This window comes from Theropithecus gelada, chromosome 2, assembly GCF_003255815.1.
Source record: "Theropithecus gelada isolate Dixy chromosome 2, Tgel_1.0, whole genome shotgun sequence".
In the NCBI taxonomy this organism is placed as follows: domain Eukaryota; kingdom Metazoa; phylum Chordata; class Mammalia; order Primates; family Cercopithecidae; genus Theropithecus; species Theropithecus gelada.
The window spans coordinates 31,869,679-31,890,178 of record NC_037669.1 but is presented as its reverse complement, the minus strand read 5'-3'; the positions used below and the strand labels follow the sequence as shown (position 1 = coordinate 31,890,178).

The window sequence follows — 20,500 nt, the reverse complement described above, 5'->3', positions numbered from 1 at the left end:
AGGAGGCAGAGGTGCAGCAGTCAGCCAACATCGGGCCACTGCACTCCAGCCTGGGAGACAAAGTGAGAGTCACCAAAAAAAAAAAAAAGAAAAAGAAAAAAAGAAATTGCCACAGCCACTCCAACCTTCAACAACCGCCAGCTTGTTCAGTCAGCAGCCATCAACATCAAGGCAAAACGCTCCACCAGCAAAAAGATTACAACTCACTGATGGCTCGGATAATTGTTCGTATTTTTTTAAGCAACAAAGTATTTTTAAATTAAGGTATGTACATTTTTATACATAATGCTGTTGCATACTTCATAGATTACAGTATAGTGTAAACATAACTTTAATAAGCCCTGGGAAACCAAAAAATTTGCATCGCTTGCTTTATGATGATGTTTGCCTTATTGCGGTGGTCTGGAACCAAACCCACAGTATCTCAGAGGTATGCATGAATATTTTCCTTTCTCCCAAGACAACTTGTAAATTGAAATCTCTGCCTAAGATGATTTAGGCCTTGGTCTTCGTGATCTGATGGAAAAGATGACCTTTCATAGCTTTAGCTTTGTTATTCTATAATCAGAATGAAAGAATAATCACTATACGAGAAATTTGTTCCTTTTAATTCTACTCAGCATTTTCTTAAAATTCTGTCTTTCCTCAAAATCCAAACTACAATCCCAGAGCTGGGATATGGTCTTAGCAATCTGGAATAAGAAATATCAATTTATCCAAACCAAAAATTTTCAACTTGCAGTCATTAGACTTCACCAGAGCAAAGCTTTTGGCTATTTGCAACTTTAGGAAACTAATCTCATTGACTTGGCTTCAGGGAAGATGAATTAGACATACTTTTCCCTGTTTCTCCCACTAAGTATAACTCAGAACCCTGTACGTTATATGGAGGGAAAAACAGAAGAAGACTCTGAAAGGTGGGAAGAAGGCAGACTGGGAACCCAAGGAAACACACAGAAGTGTGTCTCTGGGATTTTTCTTTGCCTCAAGTATGCTAGTCTTAAACCTGATGAACCAGTGACTGCAACAACCAGCCCAATTTCCACAGAACTCTGCTGAGTGAAAAATGCCAAACCCACAGGTTACATGCTATATGGTTATATTCTGAAATGATAAAATTATAGAAATGGAAAAGAAATCAGTGGTTATCAGGGGTTAAGGAGAAGGGAAGCTGGTGCGGCTATAAAAGGCCAACATGAGAGACCACTGTGGTGTTAGAACTGTTCTGTATCTTCACTGTGTCAGTGTCAATATCCTAGCTCTGATATTGTCCTATAGTTTGGCAAGATGTTACCACTGGAGGAAACTGGGTAAAGGATACACGGGATTCCTCTGAATTATGTCTTATGATTGCATGTGAATCTCCAATTATTCAACGTAGAGAGATTATTTTGTTTAAGTGACTTCTAATAAACACCTTCTTAACTGGCACATTGAGATGGCTGAAACAAAAGAAAAAGTGCTGGATGTGTTACCCTTGTAATGCTTGTTTTGGATTTTTTTTTTTTTGAAAAATCAATCTCCAACTTTAAAAATATTCTCTACAGCAAATATTCCCATAATCTTTTCTCAAGCTGGGGAAGAGAAATTCACATTATAAGAACTAGCCAATGCAGCCTGGACACAGTGGTTCACGCCTGTAATCCTAGCACTTTGGGCGGCCAAGGCGGGCAGATCACCTGAGGTCAGGAGTTCCAGACTAGCCTGGCCAATATGGTGAAACCCCATCTCTACTGAAAATACAAAAATTAGCCAGGCATGGTGGTGGGCACCTGTAATCCCAGCTACTTGGGAGGCTGAGGCAGTAGAATTGTTTGAACCCAGGAGGTGGGGGTTGCAGTAAGCTGAGATCACACCACTGCACTCTAGCCTAGGCAACAGAGGGAGACTCCATCTCAGGAAAAAAAAAAAAAAAAAAATAGAAAGAAAGAATTAGCCAGCACAATCACTAAACCTATTAGCTGATGATAAATTTTTAAAATGGTAGCTCAATAAATGGTCAACTTTTAACTTTAGATATACTAGGCCAGGCATGGTGGCTCACACCTGTAATCCCAATACTTTCAGAGGCTGACGGGAGCAAATAACTTGAGGCCAGGAGTTCGAGAACAGCCTGGCCAACATGGCAAAACCCTGTGTCTACTAAAAATACAAAAATTACTTGGGCATGGTGGCATGCACCTGTAATCCCAACGACTCAGCAGGCTGAGCCGAGATCATGCCACTGCACTCCAGCCTGGACAACACTCTGCTCAAAAAAATAATAAATAAATATAAAGTAATTTGACAACAAATATGGGGACCACTTTTACCAGAAACAATCAATAGTCCTCTTTCACTTCATGTATCTCCAAACACACACACACACACATATATATATATACACACATATATATGTATGTATTTTTTTTTTTTTTTTTTGACAGAATTTCACTCTCTTGCCCAGGCTGGAGTGCAATGGCTCGATCTCGGCTCACTGCAACCTTCACCTCACGGGTTCAAGCAATTCTCCTGCCTCAGCCTCCGAAATAGCTGGCATTACAGGCATGTGCCACCATGCCCAGCTAATTTTATATTTTTTTAGTAGAGATGAGGTTTCACCATGTTGGTCAGGGTGGTCTCGAACTCCTGACCGCAGGTGATCCACCTGCCTCGGCCTTCCAAAGTGCTGGGATTACAGGCGTAAGCCACCATGCCCAGCCTCCACTCCTATATATTTGTTGGTCTTGATATATTTTCAGTTTTCATTTAGTCTGTATTTTTTTCTACAAATTTTATTTATGAGCTTTATTTCTTATTTAGAAACAAGTGTTCATATATTTATGATTTTAAAAAAGAATGAGACTTCTTCTATAACTGACATAGGGGCATACAGAGCCTCTTTTTAGTCCAAGTTGCTTTTTGTATTTCAGCATTTAGCCTGAGGAAGCTGAACTATGTGAAGAGTCGGAACATACATCTCTCAAATTCTAAGAATAATTTTTTAATGCATGGCACCATCAAGAGGCAATAGCTTGTACTGCCACTCTAAGAACAGAGGATTTGCTCTCAAGAACAGACTACTGCAAAAATTCAGCTTAAGGCTTAGGCTGAATCTGAAGATTAAATCAACTTATGTACCTGCCAGTGGCCATTCTAGCTCAGAGTATAGGAAGAAAGCCATTGTTTCTCAAGATCCTTTCAAAAGTCTTGAGTCACTAAGTTTATTGGGTTGGTAAACAAACCTCTCACCCCGTTTGCAATTTAGCTGGCTTCTTGCAGCTAGTGCAGCCATTTTTTTTTTTTTAATAAATTAAAATTATACTCAGGATGTAGCAAACGGAAGGGCCACATCAGGAAGGAGAGTCAAGTCAGACTGGAGGACGAAACAGTTTTCAGTACTTAAACTTGTCTTCACATTTCAAAGACATTCTTCTAAAAAAAAAAAAAAGATTAATGCTATGACTAAACAACAATAAGCATGCTCTTAACATTGTCCATTCTGCTATCCAAACAAAAAATACTGTCAAACTTATAATATGGCTCAACATAGCCAAAAAGGTCTGAATGCCCAACTTGTTTTGGGGGGTCAGGAGTCACCAGGAAATAGAGACAGCAAGAAGCAAATAGAGAAGCAAAAATCTACATGTGGAGTCACTTTGACCTGACCACGCTCACTAGTCTTGGGTTCCCAAACAATTTTTCCTGATTACAACATTAAATAATACCAACCCGTTTATTTTCTGGCCTTTAAAATAGGGTCTGCATCTGACCACCTTTCAGAGATTAGAGAACATATAAATTTATTTTATAAAATACCAAAAGTCCTTAAACAAATATGCTCAATTAGTCTTTTACTTAATTTTAGAAACATTAGATCTATGATCTGCTCAATGGTACACAAGCAAGACTCTCGGACCTGTAGCCTTGGTTTTTGTATGACCTTGGAGAGCAACAATTCTTACAAAGAATGCTAGAAAATTTTCAAAGTAAAGAAAAATAACTCTTTCATCTTTTTATTTTTAATTGAAATTTGGAAAAGAATTTCTCCTTTCTGTAAGTAAAAAAGAATGTATTTATACTGAGATATCTTCATTTTTTGCATAGAGCTTCACTGTTACCTAGAACTAAATGCATATCATCTGGGAACCAGGGATGCAACCTACAGTCACAGATTAAGGAAACCCAGAATGAATGTCAAGAATGGGTATCAAAAACATTCAATTACTCTTTTTAAAAACATGTAAAGAATGCTTCCTATGCTCTAGTCATCTGGCTAGGAGGTGCATCTATAGTGGTGAGCAAGATAGGTAGGGTCCCAGCCTCTTACTGATTAAAATTATTTAGTTATAAAGTGCTTTCATAGGAGCTATAAGGACAAAACACCTTCAGTGGTAGGAATTGCTGACCCAGACATTTCACCTATTCACATAACTACCACAGAAACATTAATATGTGCCTTAAAAGAAAGCCAACCTTATTTTCAAGGAATCCATATGCAATGTAAAAAATTCACATGTATGTAAAAAATCAGAAAACCTTACTCCATGATGCTTCATGAGAGCTGGCATCACATTACACCACGTTTGAGAAATAAGTATCAACGTGGCCCTGCATAGTTCTAAATGGCGACAATGCTATTTATCAAGGCACTACAGACAACCACTACCAGCCAGAAAGAAAATATTGGATGGCTACAATGCAATTCGTGGGAATCCACTGGTTCTCCACAAAAGAACACAGGTGCTTTTGGCAACGTAACCAAATGAATACTCTTAAAAGCATCAGGGTTTGCTTTCATTTTTTTCACCCAGTAACGTGAGTGATGGGGAGTGGCTGGAAATACTAATGAACCTTTGCTGGATTACCACTCACCTCCTGCTGTGCAGCCCCATTCCTAACAGGCCACAAACCGCTACTGGTCTAAGGCCCATGGCCCGGGGGATGGGGACCCCTGATCTAGAACATCTAACTTGTCAAAGAATCAGCATCCCAGCCCTCTAGCAACACTTTATCCATTAATGTCCTCTACTTGAAACATAGCTCAGAGGAAGTTAAAATGACCCACCAACCAGTCGAAATGGATGTCACAAGGTCTATGAACTGAAATGCACACACTTCATGTACTGGGGACCTCCTTGAGACCTCACTTGTACTTAGTCACTCTTAGTTCAGAACACTTCAAATCAAGACTTGATAACTGGTTTCTAAGATCATAAAAAACGAAATGGCTGGCAAAAATGACCAAAGCATGAATTGGTAGCTGAGAGCAAAAACAAAAAAGAAAGAAAAATTATTTTTTTAAAAAAGGAACAAACTAAACATCTCAAATAGCACAGCAGCTGGAAGTTATTTAATACAGACTCAAAGTAGATTGTTTACCTCATTAATATGTCCTCGGAGGTGCATAATTATAGTTCAATCTTTAGTACTCAATGAAACTACCTTGCGTTTTCAAATAAAGATTGAACACATTAAAAAAAAATCCAGGTGGAACACTAGTATAATCACAGCTGAGCTAAAAATATTACAGATATTATGCTTAGTGAACCAGCTTTACTCCACCTGGTTTCTTCATTAATGAGTTAAAGAAATCTTTGGCATCTATTCATTCTTCATTTATATAAGAGTTGCATTTACTTTTTGAAAATTATGCTTTGACAATTTGGAGGTCCTAATAAAATGCACAAGTGACTCACTCTATCCAGTCAATTAAATTGCACTGCCCATGAAGTATATCTCATGGGCTGGATGCCTAGACATATCTTTTCTTGGCTTCTGAGGTAAATCACAAATGGCAGTAGAACATCAGCTTCACTGACTCACTATTCTCTGCAGTTTTTGTTTTACTGAATCTGTGCTACAGTTTTTGTTTCTAATCCTTGGCCTGGGATTCTGGTTTGCATACAACTGATAGTTATCTCCACTGGTGGCAACCAGGACTAGGAATCTGGTTTCATGATCTGACCACGTGGAGAGTTGTCAGGTAGAACTGGAATCCAGCCTTGGTCAGGTGAGAAATGACAGATTATTTGTTTGTTGTTGTTGTTTATAATTTGTTTGTTTTTCTATTTGTGTACTCAGATCAGGAATATATTTAGTGCCTGATGGAAAAGCAGTCTTTTGAGATCTGTGTTCCAGTGAGATTTTGTGTTCCAGTGTTCACTTTTGATCTGTAATTGGAGCTGTAGGACTTATGCCATAAACCTTTCATCTGTCTCTCTACCTGGAGGCGGGGGGAGGGGGAAATACTCTGTGTAGGTGAAATATTTTTCTATCTCCCAAGGATAATAATAAATTAAATAGAGGAGGCCTACTGTTCTGATTGGTTTACAGAGACTAACAAGTAGTTGGAGAAATCTAACATTCCCAGAATTTCAAGAATTTATTTTCTTGAAGTAAATTTTGTTAAATTCTAATGCTTTAAATGTGCTTTTTAAAATAATGGGGTCTCACTGTGCCACCCGGGCTGGAGTTCAGTGGCATGAACATGGCTCACTGCAGCCTCAATCTCCTGAGCTTAATCAATACTCCCACCTCAGCCTCCCAAGTAGCTGGGACTACAGGTGTGCACCATCACACCCAGCTAATTTTTGTATTTTTGGTAGAGACAGGGTTTTGCCATGTTGCCTGGGCTGGTCTCAAATTCCTGGGCTCAAGTGATCCTCCCACCTTGGCCTCCCAAAGTACTGGGATTACAAGTATAAGCCACCTCACCCAGTCTAACTGTGCTCTCTTAAAAAAAAAAAAAAAAAAAAAAAAGACCTGATTTGATAATTTGGTTTTAAAAACACCTTTAGGGACACATGTTCTCAGAATCTCCTGGGGCTGTGTCATGGGCAAATATAACTTTTAAGAAAGAAAATACATTTTAAAAACAACAACAACAAAACAGCTATACATCTTTTCCTTGTTTCATCAATGTATAGTATAATACAAGTATAATCTCATTTTTTAAAAAAAACTTGAATGTTTTATGATGAAGAGATTAGTTTACCTGAACTTTTAAACTGCCTTTTATTAGTTTGCCAAAAACATAAGCTAAGATTACTTCCATAATATTAAGAAAAATATAAACTTTGTGCTCACCTAAACTGAATTATAACTGTGACCAACCTTTTCACATTTTCCGTAATTATGTCCTGTGATGTGTTAGCTTGAACATAATTTCTAATACCTTTAAGTATTTTTGATGTGTGTCTGGTTGTTCCAGAATGTGGAAGAGCACAATGAAGAGCAGAAGTTGATGGAAACAGAAAATTGCAGATCTGCAAAAGGGGAGTTAGATTTAACTTGGTTTATAATGCTTGCAAATAAAAAGGCTATAAAGAAGTAACAAAATTTTAAGAATTTGGCAAAGTTTGCATGATTTTGATGCAATTATTCATAAAGTATGTTTAATGTAATGCATTAAAAATGTAATATATGACAAGCACCCTGTTAATGTAAAACTAAAATGCAGTTATTGCTATTGAAATGACAGACTGAACTTGGAGAAATCAGTCTATGCTTGTAAAAGGCAGTAAAAGGTTATTCTACATAATCTGCCCAAAGAACAGAGATTAGTATCTTACAAGAGTTTTCCTGAGCTTTGCGCTGATTGGAACGTATTCTTGCATATTTAAAATAACAAAAAGAGTTTTCTTCATTTTTGAACGATTTGAGGCTTCTTGCTCATCATAAAATAATCCATTGCCATTTGATTAAACAGCCAAACCACAAACATTCACTACTCTCAGGTATACACAATTCTTTATGACTCAAGTGACAAAACCTCTCATTTTGCCTTCAAGATCAAGCAGACCCTAAATACAGAAAAAAAAAAATTTCCAAGATATCTATTCCTGAACCACTTTTACGTTTTCCCAGAGAACCTCTGGGCAATCACAAAGAATTGTTTTTTAATTTTACAAAAGGAAAGAGGCTAGAAATAATCAGGTTTGTTCACTGTGCCCCTAAAAATTTCTCAAATCAAATGAGGAAGTCGCCTGCCCTTAAGATAATTTTATACAGGTAAAATATTATTTTGAATATTATAGGTAATGTTCAAAGATTGGGTACTTTACAGAAAGGCCCTGAATATATGTCAGTGCCCTCACTCTCTGTAATATGTTCTAAAAAATTGATTTAAAGGGTTTTAACTCTCCTTCATGCTGTTATTGTTTGTTAAATTAACCATAAATTAACCATAGCCACTTAACTCTTACATTCACCAAGTATTCTCTACTTTCCCCGTGAGCTTGCCTACAAAATACAATATCTCGTTAATGAAGAAAAGACAGTTTTAGAACCTTGTGGACAGAACTTTACCAGGTATTCTTAACTCTTAATATTTCAAAGAATTGCATAGAGAAAATTAGACAGTACTAGGCACCCAAATCAGATTTTCAGGACTTTTTAGTCCAGAAATAGATGACTTCATGAAACCAAATTAAGAGCCCAAGAAACAGAGGAATAAGAATTAATTACATAGAAGTGATTGAGTTGATAATAAAAATTGAATTTCTAAACGTGGATATGTGTTTTGGAATATTACTAGTATTATTTTTAATGTTCTATTTTTTCAGGGGGAAAACGCTTTGGCATTCATACTGCTCTATCTCTAATCCTCTATTCAGCTAACTCTGATTTTGCAAACTAAATGAAATATTATTTTAATGGTAAATTGTTCTCACTGATCTCTGAGAATTCAGGAAGTAATCTGAGTCACTTTACTTTTTAATGGCAATATCATAATTTGCATAGGCTTGATAAGAATCTGTCATCCCTTTTACCACAATGTAGTCAAACAAATAGACTATGCAACCAAGATCAAGCCTAGAGGGTCAAATTTAAAAATAAACCTCATTTCAACAGATACGATAAGTCCACTATTAAAGAAAAAATATATATAACTTCATATTTACAGCAATATCCACAAAGCTCTCCCAAGAAGTCAAAACTGTTTATGACTTAACGGGCCCAACCTTACAGGCAGTACAGAAGGTCACTTCCTGGATTGCCAAGAATCATACCAGATTTGGAAAATCTGGAGGAAAGAGAAATTCACCAACACTTAGAGATGCTGAACATGAAAGCTAGCAGAGATGAATTTCTTGAGTTTGGTTGCCTATCCTTGGAATAGAAGAGAAAATAGAAGCATTTAAGGAAGACGTCCAGAGTAATGGAAACCATTAAAAATGCTCTCCCAGATTCCTTGTTAAGTTATCGGATAGAAGTTAATATTCTGGCTTTACAAATAACAGTTGCTTTGCATGGTATAGCATTATATTTGCTGTCCATAAACAAGACTTTTGTATGCTAATTAAAACATCTTCTGAATTTGTCAATGAAGCAAGCCCAAACACAATGCCATTTTGTGACCAAGAACAGTCTGCAGAGATTATTTATGATAATAAAGAGGAATGTCATACTGAGTACTGTATAACTGACCCACCTAAAGACTATCTAAATTCTCTAAGGTTATGCACATTTGTTTTCATTCACCATTGTCAGTTAGGATATTTGAAAACTCTGTAAGAACAGACATCAACTTATCAAAAACTGTAAGTGATGCAAATGATTACTGCTCTAAAATGTCAAACATACTTCCTACTGGATGGATGCAAATGGTTTCCGTCCATTATAATCCAAAGGTTACAACAGGTGTGTCCAATCCTGGTACACACTGGAGAAGAAGAACTGTCTTGGGCCACACATAAAATACACTAACGATAGCTGATGATCTTAGAAGAAAAAAAAAAAAAGGCAAAAAAAATCTCATGTTTTAAGAAAGTTTGAGTTTGTATGGGATGACATTCAAAGCCATTGTGGGCCATGTGCGGCCCACAGGCCACAGGTTGGACAAGGTTGGGTTACAATTTTATTGTCCTATAGGATATTAACCAGTTTTGTGATTCAAAAATCATATTCTAGAATATTTTAGCAACTAAAATACTTCTGATAATCCTATAGTGTTGTTGTAAATCAGCTTCACTATCCTGCAACTTCTCCCATTAAGGAAATCATGAATCAAAAATGAATCAAAGTAATCTCTGACAGGTGTTCATTCTAAAAGAGAAAAACCTGTGCTTAAAAGAGAATGGGAAAAAGCAGTTGTCTGTTCTCATTCATTGGTGAGACTCTCAAGGGATGTTTCCTCTTGTCTTCTTATTTCCAATAAGTATAAATTCATTTTAAATGGAAAAAGACAACTCAATAGATCTTGTATGTGTAGTTTGGAGTCACTGTACGTGCTAAGAATCAGAGCTAAAGATAGTAAGGTTGTGTATGAACAGTGTGGAGAAAAGCTGAGCACCACTGAGGCAACTCCAACTTTCTAGACAACTTGCTATAAAGACAAATTCACTACCTAATTCTTGGTGAGTCATGATTTCACTGACTACTTCTCTCATAACCATACACATGCAAATTTAATAATATAAATAATACAAGTCAGCATTTCCTCATAGTCTTAAAGAGAAGTTTGTTAAGACTCAGAAATTTCATAAAATTCGCAACTCCTCTGTTATGTTTTTAAAGAATTTATACTTGTGAGAAGTCCGCAGAGCAACTAAATTAACATTAATTCCTGGAGGCCTTCAAGATAGCCAAACATGCCTATTAATAGTGATATGGGAAGAAGCAGCATATAGCAGGAGAGAAGAGAAAGATAGCAGCTGTGGCTGGTGAACATGAATATCCTATATTCCCACATATCCTGGAGTCCATCTCCAAGGCTGCCCTGTAGATGCTGGTTAATGAAACAGTGAGGTCAATCACTGTTAGATGATTACCAATCGCTCCATCTCCTGCTCCCTCAGTCTTTCCTCCCTCTGCCGCCGGTGATAATCCATCAGGTCATCACGTCCTGAAATGGAGCTAATGCTGCTTTTCCGTTCCCGAAGGACAGGCTGGGGGGTTCCTGAGGTCTGTCTGAGGCTTTCCAAATCAGCCTCATCAAATTCCACAGATCCACAAGAGAAGTTCCTCCTGGTCGCAAACACTCTGTCTGACTCTCCAGCAAGAAGTGAATGACTCGGGTTTGTCCCCACGTATGAAGCCCGATCAAAGTCATCAGAGGCGCAGGAGGAGGTGGAGGCCAGAAGCATCTTCCGAGCCACTCGAGGACTGGCAGGGACACTGAGGGTAGAACTTACATAAGGATTGCCTTCAGAAGCAGAGGTTTTATAGGGTAAAGCCCCTGAGCTCAAAGAAGAAAAATTAAGGTAATTGTCATTGTCTATTATGCTATGAGGTAGATCCTTTTCCCCAAGTTTTGTTCGTTTGGAATTGCCCAGAGAGTTTCTTGGAGGCAAGCTGAGAGGTGTCAGCTGGTTCTCTGTGGCTTTGTACAACCTGGGAAGTGATCGGCTGTAGGCTCCCATGTGACTCAGGCTGCTGCTGGAGTACTTCCTAGTTCTCAAATTGATGTTTTCAGATGCAAGCTCCTTGTGTCTAGTTAACTTGGGTTGAAGCGTCAGGCTGTCCTGAATGCTCATTTTCCTGGCTTGCTTTGGGCTTGAAGGCATGCTTGCAGCTCCCGATCTGCTGATAGGAGGGGGGCCAGCATCACTCAGGGAACTTCCATTCCACATGGCCAGGAGCGAGCCAGATGCCTTCCGACCTTCCAGCCCTCCGAGAAAGTAGACATTGTCATGCGATTTATTCCTTGAGCTATACTTGGAATACGGAGGCTTCTCTGAGAGCCTCAAGGCCCTTTCACTGTCCCGGCCAGTATAATGATCAAAGTCTGCTCTTCCAAGTGGATATCCACTGAGGGAGGATGTAGTGCTGAGTAAAGGAGTTGGAGGTTTCATAGCAATATTTTTGTCAGTTCCATCATAAGAGAACTGCTTGCTTCCCTGGATTTTGGCTAAGGAGGGGCTGCTTTTCACACTGGTTCCCAAAGGAGAAGGGCTTCTCTTTGCAGGCACAGGTTGTGAGAGGGTTAAATAGGAGCCAGAATAGTCTCCATTGGCTTTAAATCTCAGACTGGAAGAGTATTTCTTTGGGCTGAGGCTCTCCATCATGTTTTGGAAATCGTTCTCAACAGAATGCACCACAGAGTCTTCCTCTAAGCTACCATTTTCTAACTCTAGCTCCTTTTGTATGTAGCTATGCTCTTCCATAATCTTGCTGGAATCTGTAAAGAAATAAAGAGAAAATTTTGCGTTAAAAAAGATTTTAAAAGAACAATCACTTGTTAGGCCTACATCTGAACAAATAATCTTGCGGTCTGACCTAATGCAAATAAACACAAACTCAGTTTTACTAATAAACCTGTTAAAACCATACAGCAAATTGGAGGAGAATAAAGATCACTGATCTGAGATATCTTATGTACAAAAGAAAAATAACTTAAAAGGACAGCAATGACATTTGAGTGAAACAAATCCCTGACCAAGTAAAGGCGCAGGATTAGGCTGGGACATAAAAAAGACAATTTCTCCTTAATGTTCTGGCCCTTCAAGGAACACCTGCTTCCCTAGTGACTAGCTAATGCCCAAAGGCATAATGCAATGGACTTTACTATAGATGTCTCTGCTAGAATCATTAACTGCTCAGAAATAAAGTCCTGAGGAAACAAAATCCACGTTTGGGCAGAAAAAGAAAAGTTTACGTTAGACACTGATCAATAACGTGAGAGTTAGAAGATGGTTCTTTAAACGAGGGCTCTGGGAGTTACCTTCTCAACAAAAAGACTTAAAGCTCCTTTAGTCATCAGAGGCAGGTAATAACAAAGAAAAGGGTATTCCACCAATTACTGACACGTGATCAGGATGGTATATTTAAAAACCTGAAACTGTTATATCCTTCAAATTTTCTAGTACCCCAAATGCACTAAGCTCATCCTATCAGGACCTACTCACTCTTTCAGGGAATAGATCAGGATTCTATGTTCCACGATTAAAATTTTTAAGAAAATATGTTTTGATCCCTGGTTTGAACAATGTTAACTTAAAAAACTAAAGTTTTAGCCTATGAAAATGTCTTTTAATTACAAACTATTACTGCAAATGGGAAGACTTATAATTCTACCTGTTAAAAATTTTTTTCTTAGATTATCAGTAAAGTGAAAATACAATTTAAACATTGTCATTGAACTCATGAACCACTAAAACTGTCCTCCAACCCTTAGGCACATCAGACACTAATTATGACATCTCTGGTCTATATATAAACAGTATCACATATGGTTAGTAATGGTTTCATAATGTGGTTGTCTCTGTAACTAGGCCACAGGTTTAAGGAAGAGGTTATATCTAGTATTTTTATCTTCCACCCCTCTAGCTCTCGTTGCCCCAGAGGTGAGAAATTCAATGAATGTAAGCTTTCCATTTTAATCGAAGCCTTCCTCACTCCCTCTCAGCCATGGATTAAGGACCTTCACCCTGTTGCTCAGCTTCACACAGTTTCTGAGCAAATTCAGACAGCCTAGTAAAGAGCTCCTTCTTTATCCACAAGACCACGAAACAGTCTGGCTGCATAAATCCTGGTGATGGGCCAGGTACCCAACTGCCCATAAAGGTGCAGCCTTCCCCAACAAACTCTGCCTTGGGTTCCTTATCCTCTAACCCAAAGCCCTGCCCAGATAGATACAAACATAATTTATCTTTTTAAATGTACCTAAAAAAAAATGAAGTTTCTTCATTATATTTGGCTCCCAGCTGGGATCTAGTCCTGCCATCTAGCTCTTGGTAAGGCTTTCATTTCCTCTGGGACAGTGCCCTTTCTGCCTCCAAGACAAACACTCTTCTCAGCATGTGTCTACTGCTATCAATTCCGGTTTTAAAAGCAACAGCAGCCTAGTTTGAGACCTATCTTACCATGCCCGCTTAGAGGACTAAAACTGAGACTCCTCTATTCCGAAGTAACATCACCTCTCGTTGGCTTGCCATATTGAAATTCCAGCAAGCCTCGGCCAATTCTCTCAAGTTAAATATTTTGGAATTGAAAAAACAAGGAAATAGATGAATCTGAGGACATTACCGTGTTATTTATTAGAATGGGAAAATACCATAAATGCCAAATAATAGGGAAAAAATCAAATAAGCTATAATATATCATGAGAGCATATTATACAATCATTTAAAATCATATTTCGAAGTACATTTTATAGCACAAAAAGTACATTCATAAAATGTTAAGTTAGTTTTAAAAAACATATCAGGGCAGCTTTTTTACACAGACACACACCCACACACATGGATTATACACACACAGGTATATTTCTGTATGTAATACAATGAGTGCCATTTTCTTATACAGTTGACTCTTGAACAATACAGGCTTGAACTACATGGGTACACTTACACGCAACTTTTCAATAAATACACTGGAAAATTTTTTGGAGATTTGCAATAATTTGAAAAAACCCAAACTGCATAGCCTAGAAATACTGAAAAAACAAAAAAGAAAAGTGAGGTATGTGATGAGCATAAAATATTTGTGGCTACTAGTCTATTTCATAATTTACAACCATAAAACATACACAAATGTCTTATGAAAAGTAACACAGACTACACATAATGCCATTCTCAGTAGAGAGAAATGTAAACAAACATAAAAATATGATATTATATCATGGTTGCATAAAATTCACTGTAGTACATACCATACTACAGTAATTGGACACCCCCTGTTGCTACTGCAGTGAACTCAAGTGTTGCAGGTATTCACTGAAAACGCCATGTGATGCTAAATCACCTGTGCACGTGCAGTTCATCTCTCCAGTAAATTTAATATTGCAGTAATAAGTTATATCTCATGGTTCTCAAGTATTTTTAACACATTTAATTTAATACTATAAACCCTGAATAACACCATGGGACACATACAAAATGCCGCTAGTGATGCTGGAAGTGCACTCAGGAAGCAGAGATAAGTCATGACATTACAAGAAAAAGTTGAATTGTCTGATATGTACCAGAGATTGAGGCCTGCAGCTACAGTTGCCTGCCATTTCAAAATAAATGAATCCAGCATAAGGACCACTATTAAAATAAAGAAAAGGAAAATTGTGAAGTTGTCACTGCAAGCTATGCCAGAAGGTATGAAAATTTTATACTTTTTGTGAAATAACTTTGAGTCTCAGTGAAAGTGCACCTTTTAAGTGGGCACAGGATTCCTTTAAAAAAGGCATGTCTATAGACTCTAATAATATTCAAGAAAAGGCAAAATCATTACATGACAACTTAAAGCAAAAGGAGGTAAGGAATCTAAAGCTGGAGAATTTAATGCCAGCAAAGGATGGTTTGATATTTTAGAAACAGGTTTGGCCGAAAAAATATCAAGATAACAGCAAAAGCAGCTTCTGTCAACCAACAGGCAGCAGATAAGTTCTTGGACACCATATAAATTCCCTGAGGAGAAAGGATATCTGGCTGAACAGGGTGGTTTCATTGTTTTTATTTATTTGTATATTTTTTAATCAACTCCTAAGCACTTAGATGAACAGGTTTTTAATGAAGACAAAATTTGCCCAATCCTGAAAAAAATAAAAATGCCACAAAGGACATTTATTAGTAAGGAAGAGAAGCGAGCACCAGGATTTAAGGCAGCAAGTACAGACTTACTCTACCATTTTGTGCATACGCAGTCATAGTTATGACCAGAACTGTCCTCTATAAAGCTGCTAACCCTGAGCCTTCAAAGGAAAATATAAATACTAGTCTTTTAGCTGTACCACAAGCTAAAAGACTTCTCATTGGACAATGAGAACTCTTTTCCCGGATTGGTTCCATTGACGCTTTGTCCCTGGAGTCAGGAAGTACTTTGCCAATAAGGGACTGCTTTTAAAGTTCTTTTGACATTAGACAATGCCTCTGGCCACTCAGAACTCCATTAGTTCAACACCAAAGGCATGAAAGTGGTCTACTTGCCCCCAAACACATCTCTAATTCTGCCTTTAGATCGGGAGTCCTAAGGACCTTTCAGGCTCATTACGGTACCCTATGGAAAGCACTGTCAATGCTATGGTAGAGAACTACGATAGAGAGAAAAACATAAAAGCCTAGAAGTATTACCCTGTTGACAATACCATCATTGTTACAGAAAAGGCCATGAAAGCCATGGAGCCCAAAATAATACATATCTGTTGGAGAAAACTGTGTCCAGATATTGTATATGACTTCACAAAATTTACAACAGAGACAGCCAAGAAAATCACCAAAAAGACTGTGGATATGGCCAAAAAAAAAAAAAAAAAGGGCAGTGGGTGAAGGGTTTCAAGATACGGGTCTTGAAGAAATTCAAGTGCTAATACACCACACAAGAGGAATTAACAGAGGACAACTTAATAGAGAAAAGTGCTTCTAAACCACTGTAAGATGATGAAGATGTAGAACAAGCAGTACCAGCAAACAAACTGACATCACACAATCTGGCAGAAGGGTTCCGATTATTCAAGACTGCTTTTGCCTTCTTTTACAACATGGACTCTTCTATGATACAGGCACTGAACTACAGCAAATGGATGAAGAAGGATTGGTCCTATAAAAAAAATTTTTAGAGAAATAAAAAAAGTAAAAAGTTTACTTTTGAAAAGTTACACTTTACAAAAGGGCGGAAAGTCACACTAAGTGTGCCCGCCTCTCCCGCCTCCCCTTCTACCTCCTCCACTTCTGCCTCTGCCACCCCAGAGACATCAAGACCAGCTCCTCCTCTTCCTCCTCCTCAGCCTACTCAACATGAAGACGAAGAGGATGAAGACCTTCATGATGATCCACTTCCACTTAATAAATGGTAAATATAAGACTATACTTTCAGGTATCATTTCTATAGTTCATTACTAGAGAAGTTTCTCTGAACGTGTAGAGTACCAACTTCTATGCAAATAAACTAGAAAATCAAGAAGAAATGGATAAATTCCTGGACACATACACTCTCCCAAGACTAAACCTAGAAGAAATCGAACCCTGAATAGACCAATAACCAGTTCTGAAATTGAGGCAGCAATTAGTAGCCTACCAACCAAAAAAGCCCAGGACCACAGCTGAATGCTACCAGAGGTACAAAGAGGAGCTGGTACCATTCCTTCTGAAACTATTCCAAACAATAGAAGAAGAGGAAATGCTCCCTAACTCATTTGATGAGGCCAGCATCATCCTGATACCAAAACCTGGCAGAGACACAACAAAAAAGGAAAATTTCAGGCCAATATCCCTAATGAATATCAATGTGAAAATCTTCAATAAAATACTGGCAAACCGAATCCAGCAGCATATCAAAAAGCTTATCCACCACGATCAAGTCAGCTTCATCCCTGGGATGCAAGGCTGGCTCAACATATGCAAATCAATAAACATAATCCATCACATAAACAGAACCAACAACAAAAACCACATGATTATCTCAATAGATGCAGAAAAGGCCTTCAACAAAATTCAATAGCCCTTCATGATAAAAACTCTCAATAAAATAGGCACTGATGGAACGTATCTCAAAATAATAAGAGCTATTTATGACAAACTCACAGCCAACACCATACTCAATGGGCAAAAACTGGAAGCATTCCCTTTGAAAACCAGCACAAGACAACGATGCCTTCTCTCACCCTCCTATTCAACATAGTATTGGAAGTTCTGGCCAGAGCAATCAGGCAACAGAAAGAAATAAAGGGTATTCAATCAGGAAAAGAGGAAGCCAAATTGTCTCTGTTTGCAGATGACATGATTGTATATTTAGAAAACCCCATCGTATCAGCCCAAAATCTCCTTAAGCTGATAAGCAACTTTAGCAAAGTCTCAGGATACAGAATCAATGTGCAAAAATCACAGGCATTCCTATACACCAATAACAGACAAACAGAGAGCCAAATCATGAGTGAACACCCATTCACAATTGCTACAAAGAGAATAAAATACCTAGGAATACAACTTACAAGGGATGTGAAGAACCTCTTCAAGGAGAACTACAAACCACTGCTCAAAGAAATAAGAGAGGACACAAAGAAATGGAAAAACATTCCATGCTAATGGATAGGAATAATCAATATCGTGAAAATGGTCATACTGCCCAAAGTAATTTATAGATTCAATGCTATCCCCATCAAGCTATCATTGACTTTCTCCACAGAATTGGAAAAAACTACTTTAAATTTCATTTGGAACCAAAAAAGAGCCTGCATAGCCAAGACAATCCTAAGCAAAAAGAACAAAGCTGGAGATATCATGCTACCTGACTTTAAACTATACTACAAGCTACAGTAACCAAAACAGCATGGTACTAGTGTCAAAACAGATAGACCAATGGAACAGAACAGAGACCTCAGAAATAACGCCACCCATCTACAACCATCTGATCTTTGACAAACCTGACAAAAACAAGCAATGGGGAAAGAATTCCCTATTTAATAAATGGTATTGGGAAAACTGGCTAGCCCTACACAGAAAGTTGAAACTGGATCCCTTCCTTACACCTCATACAAAAATTAACTCAAGATGGATTAAAGACTTAAACGTAAGACCTAAAACTATAAAAACCCTAGAAGAAAATCTAGGCAATACCATTCAGGACATAGGCATGAGCAAAGACTTCATGACTAAAACACACTAAAAGCAATAGCAACAAAAGTCAAAATTGACAAATGGCATCTGATTAAACTAAAGAGCTTCTGCACAGCAAAAGAAACTATCATCAGAGTGAACGGGCAACCTACAGAATGGGAGACAATTTGTGCAATCTATCCATCTGACAAAGAGCTAATATCCAGAATATACAAAGAACTTAAACAAATTTACAAGAAAAAAACAACCCTATCAGAAAGTGGACAAAGGATACGAACAGACACTTCTCAAAGGAACACATTCATGCAGCCAACAAACATATGAAGAAAAGCTCATTATCACTGGCCATTAGAGAAATGCAAATCAAAACAACAATGAGATACCCTCTCACACCAGTTAGAAAGGCAATCATTAAAAAGTCAGGAAACAACAGATGTTGGAGAGGATGTAGAGAAATGGGAACACTTTTACACTGTTGGTGGGAATGGAAATTAGTTCAACCATTGTGGAAGACAGTGTGGTGATTCCTCAGGGATCTAGAACTAGAAATACCATTTGACCCAGCAATCCCATTACTGGATATAGACTCAAGGATTATAAATCATTCTACTATAAAGACACATGCAAACATATGTTTATTGCAGCACTGTTCACAATAACAAAGACTTGAAACCAACTCAAATGCCCATCAATGATAGACTGGATAAAGAAAATGTGGCACATATACACCATAGAATACTATGCAGCCTTAAAACAGGATGAGTTCGTGTCCTTTGCAGGGACATGGATGAAGCTGGAAACCATCATTCTCAGCAAACTAACACAAGAACAGAAAACCAAACACTGCATGTTCTCATTCATAAGTGGGAGCTGATCAATGAGAACACGTGGACATGGACAGGGGAACACCACACACTAGGGCCTCCCAAGGGGTGGGGGGCTACAGGCAGGATAGCATTAGGAGAAATGCTTAATGTAGATGATGGGTTGATAGGTGCAGCAAACCACCATGGCACGTGTATACCTATGTAACAAACCTGCACCTTCTGCACATGTATCCCAGAACTTAAAGTATAATAAAAACAAATAAATAAAGTTTTCAAGGTTTCTCCATGTTTTAGCATTTTAGAAAATACATTTTCTCTCCCTTGTGAACATCTTAATAACCTTTTCTCTAAATTACTTTATTATAAGAAGATAGTCTATCATACATATAAAATATGTGTTATTTTGTGTTAAAATATGTGCTAATTGGCTTTGTTATTAGTAAGGCTTCTGGTCAATGGTAAACTAACAGTAGTTAAGTTCTGGAGAAGTAAAAAGTTATATGCAGATTTTCAATTTAGCAGGCTGCCAGTGTTCTTAACCGCTGAGTTGCTCAAGAGTCAACTGTACATACACCCAACCATACACACAGGTAGGGATCAAGCCAAAATCCTGGGAATCAACATTGGTCTCCTCTGTCACTAGCACCCCCTTCCTCATTTTATCCATCAATAAATCCTACCAACACTGTCCTTAAAACATATTCTGAATCTGATCATTTCTTAGCATTTCCACAGTGGCCTCTCTAGTACAAGCCAGTATCTTCTCTTGCCTCCTCAATATGCCTATTCTTCCACAACAATAATAACAATAACAATGGACTGGAAGAAACCACACCAAAAAAATCAGTAGTGATTTTATTTGGATGGTAGTTTTACCAATGACTTTTAACTTACCTCTCTCATACTAGTTCATATTTTCTACATTTTATATTCTTGGACTGTTTTGACAAGCAGGAAAAAGAACTCACCATAAAATACTAGAATATGTAGCAACACTTCATTTTAAAGCTGATTAAACATTTTCTTTTTTTCTTTTTTATTTTTTTGAGACAGTTTCACTCTGTTGCCCAGGCTGGAGTGCAATGGTGAGATCTCAACTCACTGCATCCTCCGCCTCCCAGGTTCAAGCGATTCTCCTGCCTCAGCCTCCCCAGTAGCTAGGATTACAGGTGTGTGCCACCATGCCTGGCTAATTTTTGTATTTTT

At 37.9% G+C, this 20,500-nt stretch overlaps 1 protein-coding gene and 1 pseudogene across 2 annotated transcripts in view; one reads left to right on the top strand and one right to left on the bottom strand.

The window, feature by feature from the left end:
- PHLDB2 (pleckstrin homology like domain family B member 2) overlaps positions 1 to 20,500 on the bottom strand; it is a 232,901-nt gene that overhangs the window by 77,868 nt on the left and 134,533 nt on the right. For both annotated transcript variants that reach the window (XM_025376656.1, XM_025376657.1), the window contains one exon: positions 10,755 to 12,103. In XM_025376656.1, coding sequence (XP_025232441.1) covers positions 10,755 to 12,103 — 1,349 coding nt within the window. The remainder of the gene's footprint in view (positions 1 to 10,754; positions 12,104 to 20,500) is intronic.
- LOC112620002 lies at positions 16,713 to 16,823 on the top strand (annotated as a pseudogene).